We start from the raw sequence: 23907 nt of genomic DNA on the forward strand, positions 1-23907 counted from the left end.
TGCGGAGTTGCGTATTGCGTCATCACGCCTCCCACGTAATCATGTGAACTGACTGTATATATATATATATATATATATATATATATATATACACACACACATACATACATACATACATACATACATACATACATACATATATATATGTAGATATGTAGATATGTGTATATGTAGATATGTGTATATGTAGATATGTGTATATGTAGATATGTGTATGTATATATATGTTTACATAACCTCTTTAACACACTACTTCTCCACTGTGAAGCGCGGGTATTTTGCTAGTTAACAATACAGCTTAAAACTGGCTCCAATACAAAATGTGATGGACACCTGCTGCAATTTAAAGCATCTGCTAACAGCTGTATAAAAGGTAAGGACTGGCAATGTTTGCATTCAGCATAAGAAATCCAAACATAGCAAACATGGAGGCAAGAGTCTGTGTAGCAAAAGAAAGAAGGAACAGCAGTCCCATTTTTACTAAAAGCTGCTATGCATATAGAAAACATCTCCAGATACTACAAGTAAAACACACATAAAACTGGATTCCTGGTCTAAATTTCTGAGTAAAACTGCTTATAAAAAAAAAAAAAAAGTCCAGAATTCAATCACAACAAAGACCTATTTAATTCCAGCATGCTAAGAAAGCTGCCATTAATGGCATGTATACTAATAGAAAGCCCTGTTCAACTGACATTCTGGGCCAACGTATAAAATTCAAGGAGATTCAGTCATACCAGGGGCTTCATTTATAATACTTTACCTGGATTTAAGTGTGAAAATATGTACACCAAAACAATAGGAAAGTGTGTCCAAAAAAAGATTTATAAACCTAGCATACACAATTTACGGTTTATAAATCACAATCATCTTGTAAATATGTGTATATGAGTGCGCCTAGAATGCCACCCTGAAACTTCCACATATGGAGCATGTTAATCAGCCTCATACATATGCATTCACAATGCTGCAGAACTTCATTGGCTGGTAGAGCAGCTTCCTCCTGACGTATCAAGACCCTGCCACTCGCCTACAAGAGAGCAAGATTGTGTGCTGTATTATAGTGCCTCTCTTCCACACTCTGGGGGTCCAGAAAAGGCGTAAGGCACTGTAGTCCGAGTGGTTAGCCACCATCACCTGACACATGCAATGACCTGATTGCTGCTACAACGAACAGTAATGGCCATATGAAACACTAAGGGTTTAGCCAGATATCTTACCAACATACTAGCTACGTATGAATCGCTGGGTGACCCACGCCACTGAGATGTTTTCCAGTCACATCTTGGATGACTTGCATATTAATAAAATGTAACTGCTTATGGTTAACAGATTCAGTCTTTTCAGGGGTTTCAGTCTCACTAGATGCCCCTGTTGTAATAAGAGTGTAATAACGTGCGTTGAGTACATTACAAGAATCAGACACTGTTGTAAATTGTCGTTTTACGTTGGCCAGAATGTTTTGTTTTTTTTGGTATGGCCCTATCAAAAAGGGAACTAAAATACAGCCTGTGGACAATATTCATCATTTTTGAGGTGTAATATGTTTGTCAAATCAACACACAATGTAATAATGGCTTGTTGGTATGCATTATTATGTGTGCAAGTTATCATTTAGCTTGTGTGGTTGCATTTCCCTACCTGATCAAGGGCATAGTCATTTCCCAGTTTCTCTGAAAAGTTGTGTACACATGGGTTAGAGTTGTTGTAAATATATGCATGTTCCCCCAAGTTTCGTTTATAAATCTCACCATTTGTGTGGAAGGTTGCGTACAGACATTTCGATCCTCTCTTTGTGTGTAGGCAAGCTTTATAAATGAGGCCTTAGTTGAAGAATACACTTCATGGATCTCAATAATAGTGGTTGCAAATAAAAAAAAAGTGCAATGCTAATTGAGTAAAGCACAACAAAACACTCCTTAAATATGACAATCTACTGAAAACATTGTCAGAAACAACCTGCACAAAAGTTTACATATTCGGCATTTTAGATGTAAAGGTTCTTGAAGATTTCATTTAGCGATGGACAGAGCTGTAAATAAGAACTGATAATTTAAATTTTCAGAGTGATAAAGCAGCATATTTATGGTACATCTAACATATCAGGGTGTCACACCTAACCAAGTAAAGGCTGAAAGTATCCAACACATGGACACCCCAAAAATGCACCATGGATTGCAGTAAATGTTTGTATATATAAATTCTGTTAGAATTCATTGCAGGCTAAGGCAAAAATCACCTCTTTTTTGGCAATACAAGCATTAGAATTCAGTATACATGGCAGGTTGGGCAGCATTCTCAAAACAATCTGCCTTCTCACAAAAATCAGAAGAGATGCATTGACAGGTAAAACTGCTTTCTACAGCAACAGATCATGTTTATCTATGTTTTTGTCAAGGAATTATTTTATTATTACCTAAATAAGTTTGGACGGCATGGTGGGGCAGTGAGTAGCGCTGCTGCCTCGCAGTTAGGAAACCTGGGTTCACTTCTTGGGTCGTCCCTGCGTGGAGTTTGCATGTTCTCCCCGTGTCTGCATGCGTTTTCTCCGGGTACTCTGATTTCCTCCCACAGTCAAAAGACATGCAGGTTAGGTGCATTGGCGATTCTAAATTGGCCCTAGTGTGTGCGTGTGTGTGTGTGCATGCCCTGCCTGGGGTTTGTTTCCTGCCTTGCGCCCAGTGTTAGCTGGGATTGGCTCCAGCAGACCCCCCGTGACCCTGTAGTTAGGATATAGCGGGTTGGATAATAGCTGGATGGATAAACAAGTTTGTTAACTTATGCCAGTATACTAACAATGTTTTTTTTTTTTTTTTTTTTAAAGTTAGCTTCCTTTGTTTGGACAAATGTCAGTATATTGTAATATAGGGTAAACAAGGTAAATTAGCTGTGATCTTATAAGTTAACCTTTTTGACTCATGTTTATCTTGTTGCCATTCACAGTCATATGAAAAAGTTTGGGAACCCCTCTCAGCCTGCATGATAATTTACTTTCAACAAAAAAAAAAGATAACAGTGGTATGTCTTTCATTTCCCAGGAACTTCTGAGTACTGGGGTGTTTTCCGAACAAAGACTTTTAGTGAAGCAGTATTTAGTTGTATGAAATTAAATCAAATGTGAAAAACTGGCTGTGCAAAAATGTGGGTCCTCTTATAATTTTGCGGATTTGAATGCACGTAACTGCCCAATACCGATTACTTGCAACACCAAATTGGTTGGATTAGATCGTTAAGCCTTGAACTTCATAGACAGGTGTGTCCAATCATGAGAAAAGGTATTTAAGGTGGTCAATTGCAACTTGTGCTTCCCTTTGACTCTCCTCTGAAGGGTGACAGAATGGGATCCTCAAAGCAACTCTCAAAAGATCTGAAAACAAAGATTGTTTAGTATTATGCTTTAGGGGAAGGCTGCAAAAAGCTATCTCAGAGGTTTAAACTGTCAGTTTCAACTTTAAGAAATGTAATCAGGAAATGGAACAGTTGCTGTTAAACCCAGCAGGTCTGGCAGGCCAAGAAAAATACAGGAGTGGCATATGCACAGGATTTTGAGAATGGTTACAGACAACCCACAGATCACCTCCAAACACCTGCAAGAACATCTTGCTGTAGGTGGTGTATCTGTACATCATTCTACAATTCAACGCAATTTGCACAAAGAACATCTGTATGGCAGAATGATGAGAGAGAAGCCCTTTCTGCACTCACGCCACAAACAGAGTCGCTTGTTGTATGCAAATGCTCATTTAGACAAGCCAGATTCATTTTGGAACACAGTGCTTTGGACCGATGAGACAAAAATGGAGTTATTTGGTCATAACAAAAAGCGCTTTGCATGGCAGAAGATCAACACCGTATTCCAAGAAAAATACCTGCTACCTGCTGTCAAATTTGGTGGAGGTTCCATCATGCTGTGGGGTTGTGTGGCTAGTTCAGGGACTGGGGCCCTTCTTAAAGTTGAGGGTTGGATGAATTCAACTCAATATCAACAAATTCTTCAGGATAATGTTTAAGCATCAGTCACAAAGTTGAAGTTACACAGAGGTTGGATATTACAACAAGACAATGACCCAAAACATAGTTTGAAATCTACAAAGGCATTCATGCAGAGGGAGAAGTACAATGTTCTGGAATGGCCGTCACAGTCCCCTGACTTGAATATCATCGAAAATCTATGGGATGATTTTAAGCAGGCTGTCCATGCTCGGCAGCCATCAAATTTAACTGAACTGGAGAGATTTTGTATGGAAGAATGGTCAAAAATACCTCCATCCAGAATCCAGACAGACACTCATCAAAGGCTATAGGAGGCGTCTAGAGGCTGTTATATTTGCAAAAGGAGGCTCAACTAAGCATTGATGTAATATCTCTGTTGGGGTGCCCATATTTATGCACCTGTCTAATTTTGTTATGATGCATATTGCATATTTTCTGTTAATCCAATAAACTTAATGTCACTGCTGAAATACTACTGTTTCCATAAGGCATGTTATATACTGTATTAAAAGGAGGTTGCTACTTTGAAAGCTCAGCCAATAATAAACAAAAATCCAAAGAATTAAGAGGGGGTCCCAATCTTTTTCATATGACTGTATTTTCCAAAAGTTTTTTCATGTTATTTGTATGTGTTATTAAGTTCCTCCCATATAATGCTGTATATACGTTTCATATGATTTAAACGTATGGTTCTTATTATTGGTCAGAAGAATATCTAATCACATCACAGTTATGTTATGTACTGTATATATAGCCAGGAGTAAGTGCCATTGGATAATCATGTTTCATTGAAAAGGAACCAGAGGTCTGTTCCAGAAAGCAAAATTAGTGTGAAATCCGGTTAAAGTAAATCAGGATTCATGGAAATTGGTCTGATTCTGTTCCAGAAAGCATGGATATAGCCAAACCTTCATTTCAGATTAACCCAGAATCACGTGATCCATGGGGCCACAAATGCAGATTATTCAGTAATTACGCTTTCTAAAATGGGCTCGGCTTTGTCTGTTCCAGCTTAGTTTCTGGGGAACTAATGATCTGAAACTAACCTGCAAAAGAGCAACTTTAATGTGAATGAATAATGCTTTGAGGTTGTAACAATTAAGGAGCAGAGCATCTAATCATAAGATCAAAAGGACATAAATGCCGATCCCAGCTGCACTATTTAAGAAGTAGAAAATCTGATAAACTGTTGAAAATGTTATGCCCCGTCCTGAACGAACAATCAACACAAAAGCACACCTCCTTCACCCAATTCTGCCCAGAGAAACCTAAAATCAGACACCAATCTGATATTTCAGGATGCCCAGAGAAGTGTTTGAATGAACTTGGCCGTTTTACATTTGAGACTTTAATATATCTAAGCAACCTTCCCATGACAGGTTCAGTGAGCTGACATTAATGCAAAACTTGGACATTTCAACATCATTTTTTCTTTTCATAAAAGGCAACTTTCTCTACAATATTGAAGATGCCATACAATCGGCAAAGTGATCATAAAAGTGTGCCTATCTTTGCAGTGGTGTCTGCACATGTATGCACACACACATGCCGAAATAAATAACCAATAAAAAGGAATTCCAGAGTCACAATATGAACAGAAAAATCTTTACACAGCATCAATGTGCACATACAAACAGAATTGCAAATATGTATATCAAATACTCCATACAAATATCAATGTATGCTCTTTTCCATTTTTAAGATATGAGATGCCATGCAAATATTTACAAATATTGAGTCCAAATATCCAGGGTGGCAAGTTTGAACAAAGTAAACTACCATTCAAAGAGTGGGTGCTGTTCCATGTCCGCCTTTGAAAATTTGTACTGTACCTGAAAGCAATTAATATTTGGTTTCTTTTGGTATGTAATTACATAACAATACAGGATTCAGTGCAGACAGGATTATGTTCTACATCTTTCACAGTAACGACTAAAATAACTCTATTTGCTTGTCATTTAACACCATGGGTCTTACACTCTTTGGATATCGTTAATATTGCAAAAATGGAATACAAGGCTTAATGCACGTCAGGGCATATAACTTTTAATGTAAAGTATTATCAGTGGTACATTAAGTACAACTCTAATTTAGTACTCAGTATCTACATGAATTTCAGCGATTAACTAGTTCACACATTCACTCAGTGACCAATCTTCCTTGCCATCACCCTTTCCTTGGTGGATGATGATGCAATGATGCTCCTCTTTTTGAAGATATGCCGATAATCTTGTACTGCTACCAGCACCTCTTGCTCTGCTAGCATGAAGGTTTTTTCCCTAGTTTTTCAGATCTGTAGTCTGCGGTTTATCAGTTTTTCAGTGATCAAGTCATATAGGCCTTATAAATTTTGCTGTGACTATGTGTTGATCCAAATAAACTTCTCCGAGATTGTAAGAGTAGATTGAAATCCGGTGTTCTGGTACCAGCTACTCTGCTTGCGTGAAATCACGCTATAGCAAGCCAGATTCATTTTGAGATACAGGATCTTATTTCTCTTTCTGGAACAGGCCCCTGGTGTACAGTTTTCCATCAGCACAGACTCTCACACATTAACTCTGCAACAAGTATTTGCCCATTCAAAAATATATTCCCATATCTGTAGAACACCAAAGTTGTTTCAGTTGAAAAATGCTCAGCACAGCATCAATCTTAAGGCCATGCATAAAGTATATGTATTCAGCAGATCTCAAGTGCTAGCCACAAACATAGTATGTGCTGCGATGCTGGCCAATTGTCTCTTGATTGTTTGGATCAGTGCTTTATCAGTGGAATGCTATTGAAATAAAATAATTTTTTTTACCTTTCCATCCTGACCCTACAGAAGCTATTTTTTCATGACTCTGCCATTGTCTTGGGTAACTGAATGAGCCTTTACTCCTTTACCATGCCTACTATGTTCTATCAAACGGTTGTGGTGGGCGCCCTCTTCTACGCAGTGGTGTGCTGGGGAGGCAGCATAAAGAAGAGGGATGCCTCACACCTTGACAAACTGGTGAGGAAGGCAGGCTCTATTGTAGGCACGGAACTAGACAGTTTGACATCTGTGGCAGAGAGACGGGCGCTGAGCAGGTTCCTGTCAATCATGGAGAATCCACTGTATCCACTGAACAGTATCACTTCCAGACAGAGGAGCAGCTTCAGCGACAGACTGCTGTCACTGTCCTGCTCTACTGACAGACTGAGGAGATCATTCCTCCCCCCTCACTATGCGACTCTTCAATTCCACCCGGGGGAGTAAATGTTAACATTACACAACTTTACTGTCTGTTATACATGCATTTTTATCACTCTTTAATTTAATATTGTTTTTTATCAGTATGCTGCTGCTGGAGTATGTGAATTTACCCTTGGGGATTAATAAAGTATCTATCTATCACAAAAAAAAAAAAATACAAAGAGTGAAAAGGGCTAGTTATTTTCATATCTATGAGCATTGCTTTGGCAATTTCATATACCTTAATTGGTCAGGCTGTCTGCATTAACACTTCAAGGTGACTTGGGGAACATCAGTGGAATAGACAGAACTTCCAGTCCTGCTACAAATTCCAGGACTACATTTGTGATCAACCAGTGACAGTCAGAAGCAACCACCAACTGCTTCCTAGCATGTTAAAAGTAGCCTCTGTACACAAACAACATCAGCAAATCTGCAGAAGCTGGTTTATAAACTCTAAGTCACTATTGAACAGTGACCTAAAAAGGTAAAACATTCTGTGCTAAAGACCTTACTGCATGCACAAATATATCTCAATAATGTAATGACAGTGGAGTTACTTTTACCTTAGCGAGCTAAAGAGATCAGGTGCTACACAATATATGGATACCATATGGAAGCAGCTATATTGTGTCATCATTAAACGTATCACATAACTTGGACCCTTATATACCAAGGGGATGGACACATCACAAGTAATAGCCTAATGTTTGTTTGTGAGTTAATGACTAATCATTCCACTTGAACTCTATCATTGTTGTATTTGAATTAGCCTACCAGTGAAGCCAACAATTGCAGAGCCAGAAAACCATATTCCGGTTTAGCATTTACATGTAAAAAAGACTCAAAAATTTTCCTTAGAACATATTAAAACCATCTCAATAAAATTTAAGTTCTGTCCTGGTCCCTCACTACAGAAGGTGTATTTTTGTGACATTGAAAGATGGCAGTTGGTTCTTGTTAATTCTGGATTTTTACCAGCATGACAACAATAAAAAAAACACTTAAAACAGCATTTTACTACCCATGGGAATGCAAAACATTTAGTGACAATGAAATAAGATTGACTATTACTAAAGTCAATGTTTACAATGAGCCACACATGTATTAAAGACGACAGATGTTTAAACAACCCAACTGAACTTTACAGACACATCAAAAAACAGGCTACTATTTCCCTGTCTGGATCTACTGATAAAGTACACAAAAACATTTAATGCACATGCACATGGAAAAGTCCATGCAGTTTTAAAAATAATCTAAATAGTGAAGTATCACCTATGAAGGACAGCAACAAAACCGCTTCCTCCACTATATAATGAAATATCACTTAAAATGCAAATGCCTTGGGAATTGCTATGAAAATTAGGATGGAAGAAGTAAACATCTTCCATATCTTTCAACATCCAAATGCCACACAATTTACTGAATCTGTTTGTGATGGGGAAAAAAAACCCTCTAGCAATGGCAGAAGCTGTGGAACAGTTCAATAAACAAATAAACCAAGCCATTTGACTACCAACCAATGTTCAGAATAAAAGCTCTAGCATCAGTCCCATTCACTACAGTTTCTGCACTATAGATTTAGTTTCAGAAGCTTATTGTTTATTTGTCATTGGTTTTCCACAAAACAGACAAGCTCCTACTCAAACTGTTAAAAAAATTAAAATATTTTATCCAACACTTGTTTGGTTTCAACCCATTGTGCAGTTTTCTTTCTTATGATGAGCACAGTAATATGCTACTATATTGTTCATGTGCTAACAGTTTCAGGCAGTAAGATGACAGACACAGAATGTAATAATAATTTTACTCCAGTCAGTAGAAGTACCCAAATGCCACTGTTTAGGAAGCAGGCAGGATCACAGTTGTACTCCCTGTTATATACAGGATTATGTTGAATAAATATATTCTCATGCACTCCCATAGTGCATCCTTTTTTCATTAAGGGAAACTTTCCACATGAACTTGTAAGATAAACTAAGAAGGCCAAATTTATAAGAGTAAAAGTCATTTTAATCTTGCTGTAACATGGAGAATATAATATATTTCAAAGGACAGTTAATACACTTCTTTAATAATAATCAATTATATTTATATAGTACCATTCCCTTGCTCGTAGCGCTTCACAGAGTCTCAAAGAAACAGCAGGTATATTTAATGCTGGATACAGATGTTTCCCGAGTAGAACATTAAAATAGATACAGGATATACAAAGGCACTAAACAGAATAAAAGACAATAAACCAGAGTAAAATACTAGATTCAATACTGAAAGAAAGGCTAGCAAATAACATAAATTTGTGATAGAACACACATACAAATTATACTGAGCATCTGAACGGAGAGGAAGACTAAAACAGAAGGCAGAATGTCGGGTTAAGTTAAAAGCCGTCCTGGAGAGATTCATTTTAAATTGCTTTTTTTTTTTTTTTTTTTTAAAAATGAATGGAGTCGGCTGATCTAATTAATTTAGTGAGGTCATTTCAAAGTCTGGGTGCTATACAGCTGAAGGCCATGTCACCCATAGAGTGCAGGTTAGTGTGGGGCATAACAAGATTGCCAGAATCAAAGGACCTTAGTGGGTGAACAGGAGCATAGAGATGGAGAAGGTCACTAATGTAGTCCGGTGCAAGGCCATTTAAAGCTTTGTAGGTTAATAATAGAATTTTATATTCAATCCTCTAAGACAAAAGAAGCTAGTGAAGGCAAAGCAGAATGGCCATGATGTGCTCACTGTTGCTGGTTCATGTTAGGACTCTTGCAGCACAGTTCTGAATCAGCTAGAGCTGGATTAGAAGTAGCATCTGCCAGTAATAATTATAATAATTGATGCAGGATGTGATAAAGGCATGGACAAGTTTCTCAGCATTAGAAAAGAAGACTGAACCAGACTGAAAGGGTTACATCAATTTATTAGAAGTAATTGGTGAATTGGGAGGCTACAACAAGCTCAAGAACTTTTGACAGAAAAGGTAAGTGAGAAACAGGCCAAAAATTGTTAAGACTGTCAGCATCAAGACAAGACTTTAATAGTAGGGTTACAGAAGCTATTTTAAAAGTGGCAGACACAAAGCCAGTATCAAGGGATGTATTTATTATTGTCATAATAGTTGGGATTATGACATGAAGGCAGGATTTAAGAAGTGTGGTGGGGACTGGGTCCAGTACACAGGTAGTTGGCCTCATTTACAAAGCAGGTCATTGACAAATGCAGATGTGACTGGTGAAAATTTAGAAAGAGAGCTGGACGGAGTGGGAAAACAGGGACAGATATAAATGGATGATAGTTTATTCACATCTTTAATTTTTTAGTGGAAAATCTGGAGGAATTTTTCCACAGACTTTGGTTGAGCATGTAATTGCGCAAGATGCAGGCTGAAGTAGTTTATTAACTACAGAGAACAAAATCCTTGGGTTATCATGGCCATTTTCTACTATACTGCCATAACGGGTGTCCTTGGCTGCAGTTAGTGCATCCCTGTAAGCCCTTTGATGGTCAAAGAAAGCCTGAATGTGCGCAGTGAAGCCAGTCTTACCGGACATTGTCTCAAAGAGTTGGCCAGCTGCTTTCACAGTGAATTGTATCATGGAGCAGAGTGCTTAAAGGAAACCTCCTTATGCTTTAAAGAAGCTGTTTTATCTAGTGATGAAAGAAGGGCTGTGTTATAGTGATCAACAAGACTATCTAGTGTTGATGGAATAGGTGAAGACAGAAAATGATGAGAAATGGTACTAGCAAAAGATAGAAGGACAAATATTTTAAAATTTTCTGAAAGAAATTTGACATTTACAGGTAAGAGGGAAAGGTAATGAGACAGTGAAAAATACTGCTTTATGATCAGAAAGCCCCAAATCACTGCTATAAAAGTGTTGCCAACAGATAAGCCAGATGTGCAGATCAAGTCCAATACAGTATATGACCACCAGGGTGTGTAGGAAAAACAAACATGTTGCACAACATCAAAACAGTCCAGTAAGGATATGAATTCATTTCTCAGCTTATACAGTATGTAGTAATGTCAATATGGATGTTGAAATCGCCAAGAACAATGACTCTCTGCGAAAGAGAACTTAAGTGGGTTAATGATTCAGTCAAAAAAAAAAAAAAAAAAAAAAAAAAGAAGGACGCATTGTATTTTGGGTGACAATAGAGAACAAAGAGTAAGAGAGGGCCTGATTTCATTATAAGCTTAAGAGCCAGGCACTTGAAAGGCAATGAGCAGTCAACTGGGATTCTTTTAATGTTTAGCTTAATTCTAACAATTACTGCGACTCCTCCTCCTTGTCTTGAGCCATGAGGCTCTGTGAAGTAATTGTATATGGATGGTGTTCACTCCGTTAGAGATGTAAAATCGTTTGGTTTTTGCCAGGTTTCTTTTAGGCAAAGAGTGTCAAGTATGGAATCTGTAATGAATTCTGATAGCACCACCACTTTGCCATTAAGAGATCTTGAGTTAAGATAGATCCGTGATCAGAGTTTACTTTAACAAACTGCAAATTTGGCATACTGACACTCCTATTTCCAAAGACACGAATAGGACAGTGTATTCCTAAACACATGCTACATTGAACTTGTTCATTTGCAGCCCAGCGGTGACAGGGACCTGACCCATAATAACTATTTTGGGTGCCGCACAATGCCAGTGTCTTTTAGGACATTGCAGTCTAACCATTTGCTCTGGACAAACTGTTTAATATGAACAAGTTTGTCATGAGCACTTTACCATAGTACTTACTAATACTTATCTGATAGTACCAGAGAAACAGCACAGCACAATGGAGAAGGTGAGATGGGCAGAGTTGGGTGGCACAGATGAGCAGCGATAGCAGCAGCAGAAAAGGCACAGTAGGAGATATTACAAGATGCATATAAAGATATCAGAATTCTGAGTTTCAAATGTACAGCCACATACATATAATGCTGGGTATTACAGGCACGATCATCCCAGAGCCCACTAGCCAGGTGAGGTGTAAAATCAGGTCATTTCTCAATCATTAAGCACGTATAGAAGTAATCGAGAGTATTTCCAGTATATCCATTATAATCCAGAAGACAGACCATCCCCAGCTTGTAGATCGCCGCGGTACAAAGAGAGGTTCATAAGACTCGTCTTGTGAACCACAGAAAGATTAAGTTCCCTCCGAAGCTGAGTACACAGTCAAGGCAAAGTTCATAAAGTCTACAAAAATAAATCCAAATCAGTGCAGCTCGAGCTAGATGCATCCATGAACTATATATACACAATAGAAAAGTGAACACAGTGTAAGAATTGCACATTTAATGCCAATTTTAACGAAAGTGTTGTTAACAGGGAGGAGCAGCAGCAATATGCATTCGCCAGCATCCCTTGTTATTTAGGAAAAAACTGCAAAACCCTAATCTTAAAGCCTAAGAACAATTACATAAGAAGGAATTAAAAGGCAGTTATTTTTTTACTAAGCATACATTTTCCAATTGTTCTCATTCCTTATAAATGCATTTTACAAATTTCTTACTGTCACATTTCAAGATGACATCAGGAGAACATTCCAGCTAGAGACTGACCACTAGTGTGAATCAGTGAATTTCGTCAAAGCATTATTCTCAGCAAATTTGCTGTGATTGCATTTGCCCTTGTTCGTTAAATTATTTACTGATACTTCGGCCAGTTCTGGAGAATTTTTTTTATATACCATCGCCCCATAATGCTTTGTGAGGCCGGTGCAATGTCCACTGGAGCTGTAACAGTCAACATTGAAAGGCCGCCCCCTATATAATACTAATGATATGCATTACAGACTCAGTGGGATGAGTTATCTGTGCTTTTAGCCAAATGTGCATGTCGATTTTCAAGATCCACGTGAATATAAGAGAAGTAGGCACATACCCTATGCATGCATAATAATTAGCCAAGTGGCACAGTGAGAGTGAAAGCAAACCTTGAAGGAGCCGGACGACCCTCCAAAACAGAAAACTCTATGAAATAATAAAAAGATTTATTACTATTTACGTTAATATCTTTTTGATTGAATAAAAGTGCAAGGTATCAGCACAGACAGTTTAGAGAGCCTTCAGCATGACTTCAAAAAATAGAATGAACCAGCAGTTTCAATCATGATATGCCACTTTGAATTTTCTGCCATTAACAGACCTACATATTTCTTCTAACTTTTGACTATGATTGAGGCATTTCCGCTTTGTTTTGATGGAATATAGGATTGCACGTCTCTGACTGTGTTCTTTCTTCTTTGAGCTCATGGAGGCATGGTGATGCAGTAGTTGGCACTGCTGCCACATAGTTCAGGTCACCTTTATGGCTGCAATAATCATTCCAGTCCAGTATAGTTGGCAGACATTTCCATGTCCCTCAGGGACACTTTAAAGATGACTGCATCATTATACTCCAGTCAAATCTAGCTCAGTTTGCCCTTCCCAAGTCAAGTCAAGTTGGAGAGCATGCACTGGTACAGGTACACCACACGACGAAACAGCTCGGGATCCCGGTTGGCAACCCCCCAGGCAGACTTGCGGTCCAGTCCCACCCTCCGGAAATGACCCTCTATCTGCCAGGTGTTACATGGGCGACCCCTTGCCCTGGTCCAGCCACTTGGGTCCCCAACAATAAGGATCCTACGAGCTGGATCACCCTCAGGGAAACCCGCCACATGGCCATGGTGCCATAACTGATGCTCCCTCACAATGCAGGTAATGTTCCTCATTCCGGACTCCATGAGCAACCGCTCATTCAACACAAAGCCCTTCCGCATTGACTGAATATCGCAAACATTTCCATGATTTCGGGGAACTCAAAGCGAAGCAAACTCGCCAATGTTCGCTCATCACTATTGACAACAATTGGCTTTGGATTTATTTCAGGCCACAAAATAATGATATTTAAACATTTCAGTCTACTTCTGATTTGATTAAATCAGTATTTTGAAAATACTCATTTTTGATTAAAACTAAGGATTTTCTACTGAAAACCAAAACTATTACAGGAATATTATTGAAAATGACACAATATCAAATTTAATTTCCCACCTTTGTTGAAGTATGTAAGCCATGAGACTTAGACTAAAAGTCATTAATATGCAGCATGTTATTTCAGGAAGCTTATTTCTAATGCATTATTTTCAGTGGACTACAGGAGAATTAGGTTCTCCATCCAAAGCTGGATCTGCCTATCACACCACACACCAAAAGACACAAGAACAATAATGATTGTCAGCCAGTCTAACTGGCATATCCTGGAGATATAGGAGGAAACGCCAGCCAGAGTGCCTGGAAAAGAACCCATGCAGACTTGGTGGAACAGTAACTCCTCAGAGTCAATTTAACTGATATCAAAACTCAAATGCAATCTCCAGAGTTATGAGGCAGCAGTGCTAATCCAACCAGACATAAACATAAAACGATTGAAAAAGAAAAAAAAATCCATAAAATCTCTCTCTTTATATATAAAGGCTCATGATCGAAAGAGAAAACAAAAGAACATTGAGATTAATTCTGTGAATCCCGACTACTTACATTATTACACATATACATTTATTAGTAAAATACCAGAAGATTTTATTACTTCATGCACATTAAGGATTATCAACTGGGGTGGGGAGTGTTTAATTATACAAATTTTTCATATTTGAAATAAACTTCTGTATTCTAACTACAAGGCACCGAGCTGCATTAATTCAAATGAAATAGCCTACATGACAAAATGATAATATAAGGTTTAAAAAATTAAGTATACAATATAAAAAGGTTAGCCCATATTATGTATTGTTTGTAAATACATTTCAGTTAGACAAGCTAAATTCTTGTTTCATTACAATGGAGAATTTCAATATGGGTTTCAGAGAAACAGATTGACCTTAAACCTCATTAGTGTTATTTTCCATTCCAGAAACCTTGAAATTGTTCCGACATTGCAGTCAGGGTCATTTAGGTAATATACCAACATGAGAATCCATTACAGAGTGTTAAGAAAACACAGATTTCAACAGCTTGAGCTCTCAAGATATCGCTATTTATTGTAAAGGTTTTAAAAGATGTACAACTTGGAAAAAATAACTTATCATTTATGATCACTCCTATTCGACAACACCAACGATATCCAAAAATACTTCAAGCAACATTAATCTTTTTTTTTTTTGTCTAAATGTTGTTGTCCTACTCCATTTCTTTTCCACAAAGCAGGTAAAAACGGACAATAAATAATTAAAACTGTTACAACACTTATATACATTTATTAGATCAATTTTTTTAATTGTTTACTAAGGCATTTGGACACCTGGATGGATGGAAGGATGCAAAGACTTATGTCAACACTACAACTGCCTCATCCTAGAACCTTGGTTAGACAATTTAAATAAATAAATAAAAAAAATCTAGTCTGGCCCATCCTTTCCATTTAGGGCAAGCCCAGTTTAGCACAATAAAAGACCAACCAGAGGAGTTACAGGAGTGAGAAATTGCAATGATTAGATATTGCCTATATTGACAAAATACATAATCTGGTAAGAAACGAATTAGGTCATCAAGAAACTGTAAGGCAGTAGTGTGAATTCATCTGAGAAACGACTGAGAAAGACTGGAACATTACAGGTTACCATCTGATGACATATCAACTATTAATAATACCTACTGAGTAATGTTTAAACGTAAGATGCGTCCATTGATCAATACCTTCTTTACACCACATACGAATAATCTTGTAATAAGGTCACTTCGTTCATAAACCGTTCAAAAACACAAAAATGTAAGATCAGGTTGTTCAAGGTAACCGGCTGAGAATGATTCAATTTAATCAATCGTGTATACAGTATACAAGAATACAGAACCTTTGCACATTGATCAGCTACAACAATACTTAAAAAATTATCAGAACTACCAAATACGCAAAATTTAAAACAACGTAAAGGGCTTATTTAGTACATTTAGTATGATCCCGAAGATATACATAGGTTGATAAACAAGGTCTACTAACTAAAGTATCTTCCTGTAAGACACTATCCACTCCGCATAATTTAAAATAAAATCGGCGTCGAGCTCCTAATAAATGATCATTCCGGCACCTGACCGATGACTACACTCACGTTTCAAAAGTAATGAATGTATTGAGCCTACTGGGAGATTGAGATATTTTGATAATTTTCATATTTACAAAAAAAATATTATTCATAGCTCGCCACATTACTGTGGGTTGTTCGTTTTAAAACAGTGCCTTTAAAAATCCTCCCATATGCTCGTCTGAGAAGCCCACCTCCTCCACTGGCCATCCAATCAATGAAAACCAAATTGTCCTTTAAACAGGATGAGCTGGCAAAATAACTAGCTTGGGCCCTTTAATCCTCTCTGTTGTCATACTGCGACGATAAGATGTCATCGATAGATCTATTGAATCTTCTTAAATATCACAGAGTGCAATCAGCCCGAATTATACAAGTTTGCATAAGAAGCAAGCAAAACAACGCTTTGATGTCCCTATTCATAGTGGCAGCTCACAACCTTCAAGGCAGATAAAAACGAACACAGTACTATGCTGGAGACGGCAATTTAAGAAATACTAAAAAAAAAAGACAAGCCTCCTAAAGATTTCAGAATTAAATCACGCCCTCGTGGAGGTGGGGTATGTGGTTGGGGATAAACCGTGAGAAGACCTCAGCATCAAAACGCCCTGCATATTAAAAAGAACGTTTAAAATATGGTGCCTGTTCAACTGGATCTGGTAGCGTTGTTCAAATTTGTGATGAGTACCACGTTTGCTAAGCAACTTGGTATTCATCCAAAACAAAAACGTGGCCAAAACAATAATTATTAGATACACTAAGATTCACTGTCAATGGTGACGGCAGAAGCGTGCGATGCAGTTAGAAAGGTTGCCACAGTGCGCATCCTGTATAATATTTTTTATATTGACTTTTAATGAGACTGGATTTAATATAAAATAAAATAATCTGTTAATCCTCCAAACACAACAGAATAATAACAGTACATATAGGTTAAGCAGCTGCACGATTTTGAAAGTCATGCCCTGTCATGGTCTCTCTTTACCACCTGCAGAATGTATAATTCATCAGAATTAATATTGATGCAAATATCGGTTTCACTAGGAAAAAAAAAAAAAACATCTTCCAATTGAAAGTCTCGAGTACCTCAATCTTGAAGTAAATATATACTTCTTAAAACACCACATATTCAGCCAATAATATTCAGAAAGTGGCTTTAACTCTCCTACTCAGCACCTGTGTACGGCTCACCTGAATTCTTAATTACTGCATTGTCAATTGCTTATTGTATTAAATTACATAGATACATTATCTCTCATGCATTCAATTCTACCTTTTCGATCAAAGACATTAAAAAAGGCAAAGCTTTACCTGAAAAGGCAGCATATTATTACTGTTGTCTGTCCTGAATGCTGTGTCCTCCATCCAGGATTTGGGGGCGAGGGGACCAACTCGGGGAAATTTAGGAGGAGCGATAACGTTGCTCGAATAGGGTTTTTTCAAAGGGGAGATGGGATTCAGCGGAGAGGGTACACCAACCCCCACGCCAACTCCAACTGCCCTCCTGGGGTCCCTATTGGCCTGCAGTCCACTCCAAGAATTGGAAGTGGAATTCCAGGCGGCATTCTGGTGATTATTCCAAGCGGATGATGAAGTGGAAGAAGAAGGGACTTTAGTGTTCATTAGGGTCGGATGGTTATATGCGTTTCTCTGGGGGAAGGGGGCCTGACTGGGGCTCACAGGCGACCTCCGTTGTTGCTGCTGCTGAGCTTGTTGCTGAGCCAAGCCGATCTGGGGTGAAAAAGTGCCCGAAAAAACGGGGTTAACATGGTGAGGAAAGTTCTGAAAAAGCATTGTCCCATTAACTGGGGGAATTCCTTGAAAAAAGCTATCGTCCACGGTGTTTGTGGTCCCTGTTGACCAAGTGCTTCCAAATGAAGGGGATAAGGATGTGCCACCGGGTTCCTGAGGTTGGTGGAAAGTCAAGCCAGGCAAGATCGGCGACTCCATATGCGCTTTCTCTTTGTTGTTTTGTGCTGTAGCCGGTTGGTTAACGATGCTTGAGGGGATGTCCTCTGATTTGGGGGGCTCTGAAGAGGAGGTCGGAGTGGAAGGGGACTCTAAATTTGCTGGCTCTTGCTGCTGCGGCTGGGCTTTGCTTTTGTCCATCAGTAAATCATCCTGCATGGTTTGTTGAGCTGTAACGGGGAGAAACAAGAATGAGTTATTACTGAGCTTTTCAAGTGCGACACGAGGCTGGTTTCTGTAGTATTTGGGCAGCGAGAATCCGGAAAGGTGATGGATAGTACTATCATTAATACCACCTCTACTGCTGCTGCTAGAACTATTCGACTGCAAGGCATACTCGTAATCTCCCATTTAGCGCTAACTAAAAGCTATAGTATCGGCAGGATCGCGCTAACAGTTTCTCTTCTTAAGAAATATATAGCGGCTTCACCCTTTCTGATGCCTTAGTTCCCCTCGGTTGTGAACAGGAGATGTGCTTTGGAGGACAGAGATATTCACCAATTTCGCCACGTATCTTTTTTCCTTTTCACCGGAACTCCAGACTCTCACCCTGTAATGTGAACCTGATTCTGGTTCCTGTTTTTTTTTTTTCTGGGACCACCCCTAAAATTGATTTGCATACGTCAATAAATACAGCTGCGCCCTTCAACAAGGTTAAAGAGAAAAAACCTCCCCCAATGTTGCAATCAAGGCATTTAAAGGGACAGGTTGTGCCTATTTTAAACAGCGCCAAATAAATGCGAATGCTGTCACGCCTGTTAGGCACATGGAAGCTGGATCCAAGTAAACGAAAAGATTCTCGTTTCAACGTGTAAGGGGCAATCAGATTCACAATTAATGCGACGGCAAAATGGACTTGATTGGGTTTAATGAGGCGACACGGACTATTAGAATGGTAGTAAGGGGAACACATAAAGACCGATAACAAGTCTTACACCAATACCTTAAGGCTGATTACGAACCGGGACGTATACATGAACGCCTGGTAACATCGACACAACTGCAGCTTATTTATGTACACCATTAGCCCTTTCACAAAACATCCTTCCCCACCCTTGAAAAATATTCGATCAGAGTGCGTCACTTTCCAGTAACATTGTTTCAACATCAACATCGTTTTTTTGTGTTTACATTAAAGACAACTCATGTTCAGCATTCCCACTTGATCTCTGCTTACTATGTATTTTGATCGCTTACATTTCTCGAAAAAAAGCAAATGCAATTTTAGAAGCTCGTGAGGCCAGCGTTTTGATACCATAAATATAAAAAGGGCTACACCCAGGAACAGGTCTTGTCAGCTGTCCCCGTCGCTTTCAAGCTGGAATGTTGATATTCTTTACGCAACCGAATATATCACAATTTACAGAAAGTTGACTGTGGGTGGGAAATAAAAAATGCGGGGGGTTATGCAAAACAACGAATGGTCAGATTTTGTTAGGCCTAGCCAATACTTTATTTCTTCTTGTTAGGAACAATATTTCACAACATAATGGCACCTACAAAATACTAAATCGCACCTCCCATTGCATCAAAGAAACAGCTTATAAAATAAATAGCACACTTTAAGCAATTCAAATAGCGCTATGTTTTTTAAGCTATTAGTTTAAACGAGCTTAAAGCTAATCTGCATACAAGCCACTATAGGCAAAACATAGTCAATGTTCTAACCAGCGCACGTTGAAATACCCCAAAATAATATAAATTCAAAATAATTAAGCCATACATCGTCCTACTATAGATACAGCATGTTGATCCCATTTACCCTTTATCATACGCCCACAATAAAAAACATTCCTATATATATATATATATATATATATATATATATATACACACACATACACATACTGTAGTGGAATACGAGAGGCAGGGTTATTGAAAAACTGTTAAAACAAGCCTTAATTCGTTAGAAGATACAACCAATTAATAGTACAAATAGAAAAAATAGTAATCCACGTTAGAGAATTCGCATTCTCACAGCCTACTGGCCTCTGATGAAGGTCACGCATAGAGGAACACATGAAGGGGACGTTATGAACTTATTAAATGCCATTTCTTCCGTAGAGAACAGTTTCTTAAAATCAACGACACTCGTGTGCGTGTAAATTACAAACTAAAATCACATTTTCTTATTTTTGCCCTGCCTGACGTTTGCTTTTCCAACAGACAGCTTTGAATCCTAATAAATGCTTCATGTTTACACATATATACTAATAAACATGTACCGATATTACCTTTATCGTTCACCTTTGGGGTTTCTGTAAATAGGGCTATTTCTCTGTGCCTCTGCTGGGTTTGGATATGACAAATGAACTACCCTTCTGCTAGGGCTCTGTCGATGGCTTTAACAGCTGACTGCTGAATGCGCATGGACCTTGTAGTGCGGCATGATGGGAACTATAGTCTCACTGCATACTGTGATTTGAGATGCACGCTGCTCGGTAACCAAATCTGCCACGTTATAAGTAAGACGTGCCCTAATTTTGAATGGAAAAGAGCAAAGCTCAAATGTTTGTTCATTTTCTTAAAGAACGTCTAGTTGTTTTTTTTTTCTATTTTTTTCACCGTCTATTATTAGTTTTATCACTACTATTAGTAGCATTAGACGATTGTGGGCGTTTTAATTAGTTGCATTTTGTTAGGAAGTAGTAACGGTGAATAAAATATAATATTTTAAGATAAGGTAAAATTACTCCTTTTTAACTTAACAGTAACTAACTATGCCATAGAGCTTTATGTAATTAGCATTGAATGTGTTCGGCTTTAAGTTAAGTTACTTATATAGTGCGTTATGATTGTAAGTATCTAGTTAGCATATAGCAGTCATTTAGCAGCTATTAATATAAATACTCATGATTATAAGGGAATGAATTAAATTCTGGACTACTGCTGTTATGGGGATCATTTCTTGCTCCATATAGTATGGAGAAGCGTGGATGTACTGACACATTCATCTGGATTGAAACAAACTACATATCCCAGGAGCCACCGTCACTCATCGGCCTCTCGTGCTTGTCATGGTGACGCAGACATTGTCACAGTTGTCCGCCGTCTTTTTTTTTTTTTTTAACCTCATCTATTCGTGTCGTCAATGGAGGGGACGCAGTTGGCGAGTTGTGATTATGTGTATAACACAGTGAATGTTTTTATTATTTGGCTACAGAAGCACAGAGATTGGAATTTAAAGGTGTACTGAATATATAATTTTTCCGAAAAGTTCCTGTTTTGCGTTTCTTGTTTTACTTTTCTGTGGTACTGAGCGGAGACTCGAGGCCTACCTTTGTGTATGTTTTGTATAGATTTTGTGTTAAAAAATGGCGGAGCAGACGGCTGTAGCAGTGCAGTTTATCGACAGGTACGTCACCCTTTTTTATTTAGCTAGCTTTGATGTATTATATTTATAAGGGCAAGATGTTTAACGAATTTATAACGGTACTGTGGGAACTCTTGCAATTAAAACAGTTAACTGTTGTAGTTTTTCCTTTTAACTAAAACGCAACATTTAATATTGTGTGGGCTACGCGCTCAACTTACTTTTTAATTTGTACAAGATATAAAATGAGGACTATGAGTCAAGTGTCTCCGTACAGACAGAATTGCAACCCCATCTTTCGTCATTGATCTAAGAAATGTAACTTGTATCAATTTTCGCATTTGGGCAGTACTTGCGGCTCTATAACAGTTTGTTTTTAGAGTTATTCATTTAAACTGTGTGTTAGGAACCGTAAATCCCAGGAGTACAGTCGCCCTTTAACACCGTGGTCGGCATTTGCTCATCAATTTTCTTTTGTACAATTAGAAAAAAAATGGGAATATTTTCAAGTCAGAGGATCGGATATGAATGAATGGATGAGCTGTTTTACCAATCAGTATTTGTATATGTACATGTGTCGTCCGTGTAGATAGACAGATGTATTAGCATTAGGGAGCAGGTCCTAGAGATATGGGTACAGATCTGCGAGTAACGCATTTTGAGTACTTGGCAAACGTTTCTAATGTGTTAAAAGCAAAGCGTCTAATATATAATTGTTAATTTGGTTCGGATATTTATTCCATTGTGAATGCTAGTAGAAGGAGCTCTGTAAAGAGGATGAAGAAAATGCCCGTACATCATTATTAATTGCAGTGACAATTGGCAAACGCTGTGTGCATGCCATCTCATCCGTTTTTATAATTTTGGATTATACAGATATTAAGGATGGATTTGAATGGATGTGTTTTACCTTTATTCTTTTGTCCATTGTTTAGTTTTTTTTAATTAGGAGCGTTTTTTTTATTTTTATTTAATTTGTTTAAAAATGAAAGTAGGCCTTGTTTGATATTTGTTCATTATTACAAAAAGCCTGTTATACTGTTAATGTTTTTTAGATGTGTAGAATTTTTATATAAGAAACATGTATGGCTTGTAAGCTATCTTTTTATTAGTTAATATACAGAGTTAATATATTTTATTTCTAATCATAACAAAAACATTTGGGTTAGAGTATGCAATGTAAGGTGCAGCAATATGTACAATTTAAGGATCAAGTTAAACGATTAAAACTGCAAAATTGCATCATTTATGTATGGTATTTGTTATATTTGCTTGCTTTCTGTTTTTGATTTTGCTTTGTACAGTTGCTGTGTTGCATCATTGCCGTCTTTGATACAATTTGAGTGTTACACAAAATTGTCCTGCAGATACATTCTTTTTAATGATAATAGTATATTTATTTCAAGGCAAGCATTATTTTACCTAAATTTATCTCTCTATGCATTCCAGTATTATACTAGCTATTTTCTTAGCTTGATGTTATTGTAACTTTTGCTTATTTAAAAAAGAGGCAGCAAGGAAAGATACTTGAAAGCTCAGTAGTTAATGTCTGCTGCATCTTTACGTGATGATCATATTTCCACCCTCCTTAAAATATGCAATATACATGGAACACATTGAGGTTTGAGACCTTCAGCAATCCACGTATCTCTACAGTATATCAGTAAATTTAAAGCACAATCTCTGTTTATTTTTTATGTAAAACTTTGTTTTTCAATCCACAGACCTAAAATTTGTCAAGTAGGTACTTGTTACTGTAAGTAAAGTTTTTGATGTAACTTTCAGCCTTACATTCCACCCCACGCTCACTACTGTGGCACAGATTTGGAGTACTGGTAAGTGGCAAGAAATACTACTGTGTGATTTATTGACAGAGAAACTGCACTGCACAGGTTGTAATAGTTAGCACTCTTGCCTTTCAGCCAAGAAATCTGGGTACGATTACCATCCATTCATTTAGCAATTACATTTCCGTTACTGTTTTTTTTTTTTTCATGGCTAGAGTTTTCAATGTTATTTATTGCAATTTTAGTTTTTTGACCCTGAATAATAAAACCAACAATACTGTATACAAAGAAGTTTTCCAGTACTAACAATAGTTGTGAACTAAATGCACCAAGTTTAAGGGTAATAAAGTTTCTTAATTTATAATTTGTTGTTACATTTTACATTTCCACTTTCTCACCTGGGCAGCACTGGGTAAATCAGCTATTTAATAATACATTTTCATTCCATAAACTACTTTGCCATAAATATTTTTTTCCAGTTATATGCAGGTTAGAGATTTAACAAAAAGTAACATGACTGACTTTCCTAATATTTCCCCAATTTCCCTAAGGAACTTGTACTTTCTAACTGCAATATAGCTT

General features: G+C 37.7%; 2 protein-coding genes across 7 annotated transcripts in view; one reads left to right on the plus strand and one right to left on the minus strand.

The window, feature by feature from the left end:
• Nucleotides 1-20597, minus strand: part of cpeb3 (cytoplasmic polyadenylation element binding protein 3) — a 194212-nt gene extending 173615 nt beyond the window's left edge. The window contains exons 1-2 of one of the 6 annotated variants that reach the window (XM_028795348.2): nt 20460-20597; nt 17569-18395 (exon numbers count right to left, since the gene is read on the minus strand). In XM_028795348.2, the coding sequence (XP_028651181.1) occupies nt 17569-18384 (816 nt within the window). In that variant the 5' untranslated portion in view covers nt 18385-18395; nt 20460-20597. Of the gene's footprint in view, nt 1-17568; nt 18396-18655; nt 18845-20459 lie in introns of those variants that run through there. The other 5 variants (XM_028795349.2, XM_028795351.2, XM_028795347.2 and 2 more) reach the window with 5 other exon arrangements.
• Nucleotides 20598-21280: 683 nt separating this feature from the next.
• The window catches only part of marchf5 (membrane-associated ring finger (C3HC4) 5), a 92890-nt gene continuing 90263 nt past the window's right edge, over nt 21281-23907 (plus strand). The window contains exon 1 of the mRNA XM_028795354.2: nt 21281-21580. Coding sequence (XP_028651187.1) covers nt 21540-21580 — 41 coding nt within the window. The 5' untranslated portion in view covers nt 21281-21539. The remainder of the gene's footprint in view (nt 21581-23907) is intronic.

Source organism: Erpetoichthys calabaricus, chromosome 2 (genome assembly GCF_900747795.2).
Source record: "Erpetoichthys calabaricus chromosome 2, fErpCal1.3, whole genome shotgun sequence".
NCBI classification, from domain to species: Eukaryota; Metazoa; Chordata; class Cladistia; order Polypteriformes; family Polypteridae; genus Erpetoichthys; species Erpetoichthys calabaricus.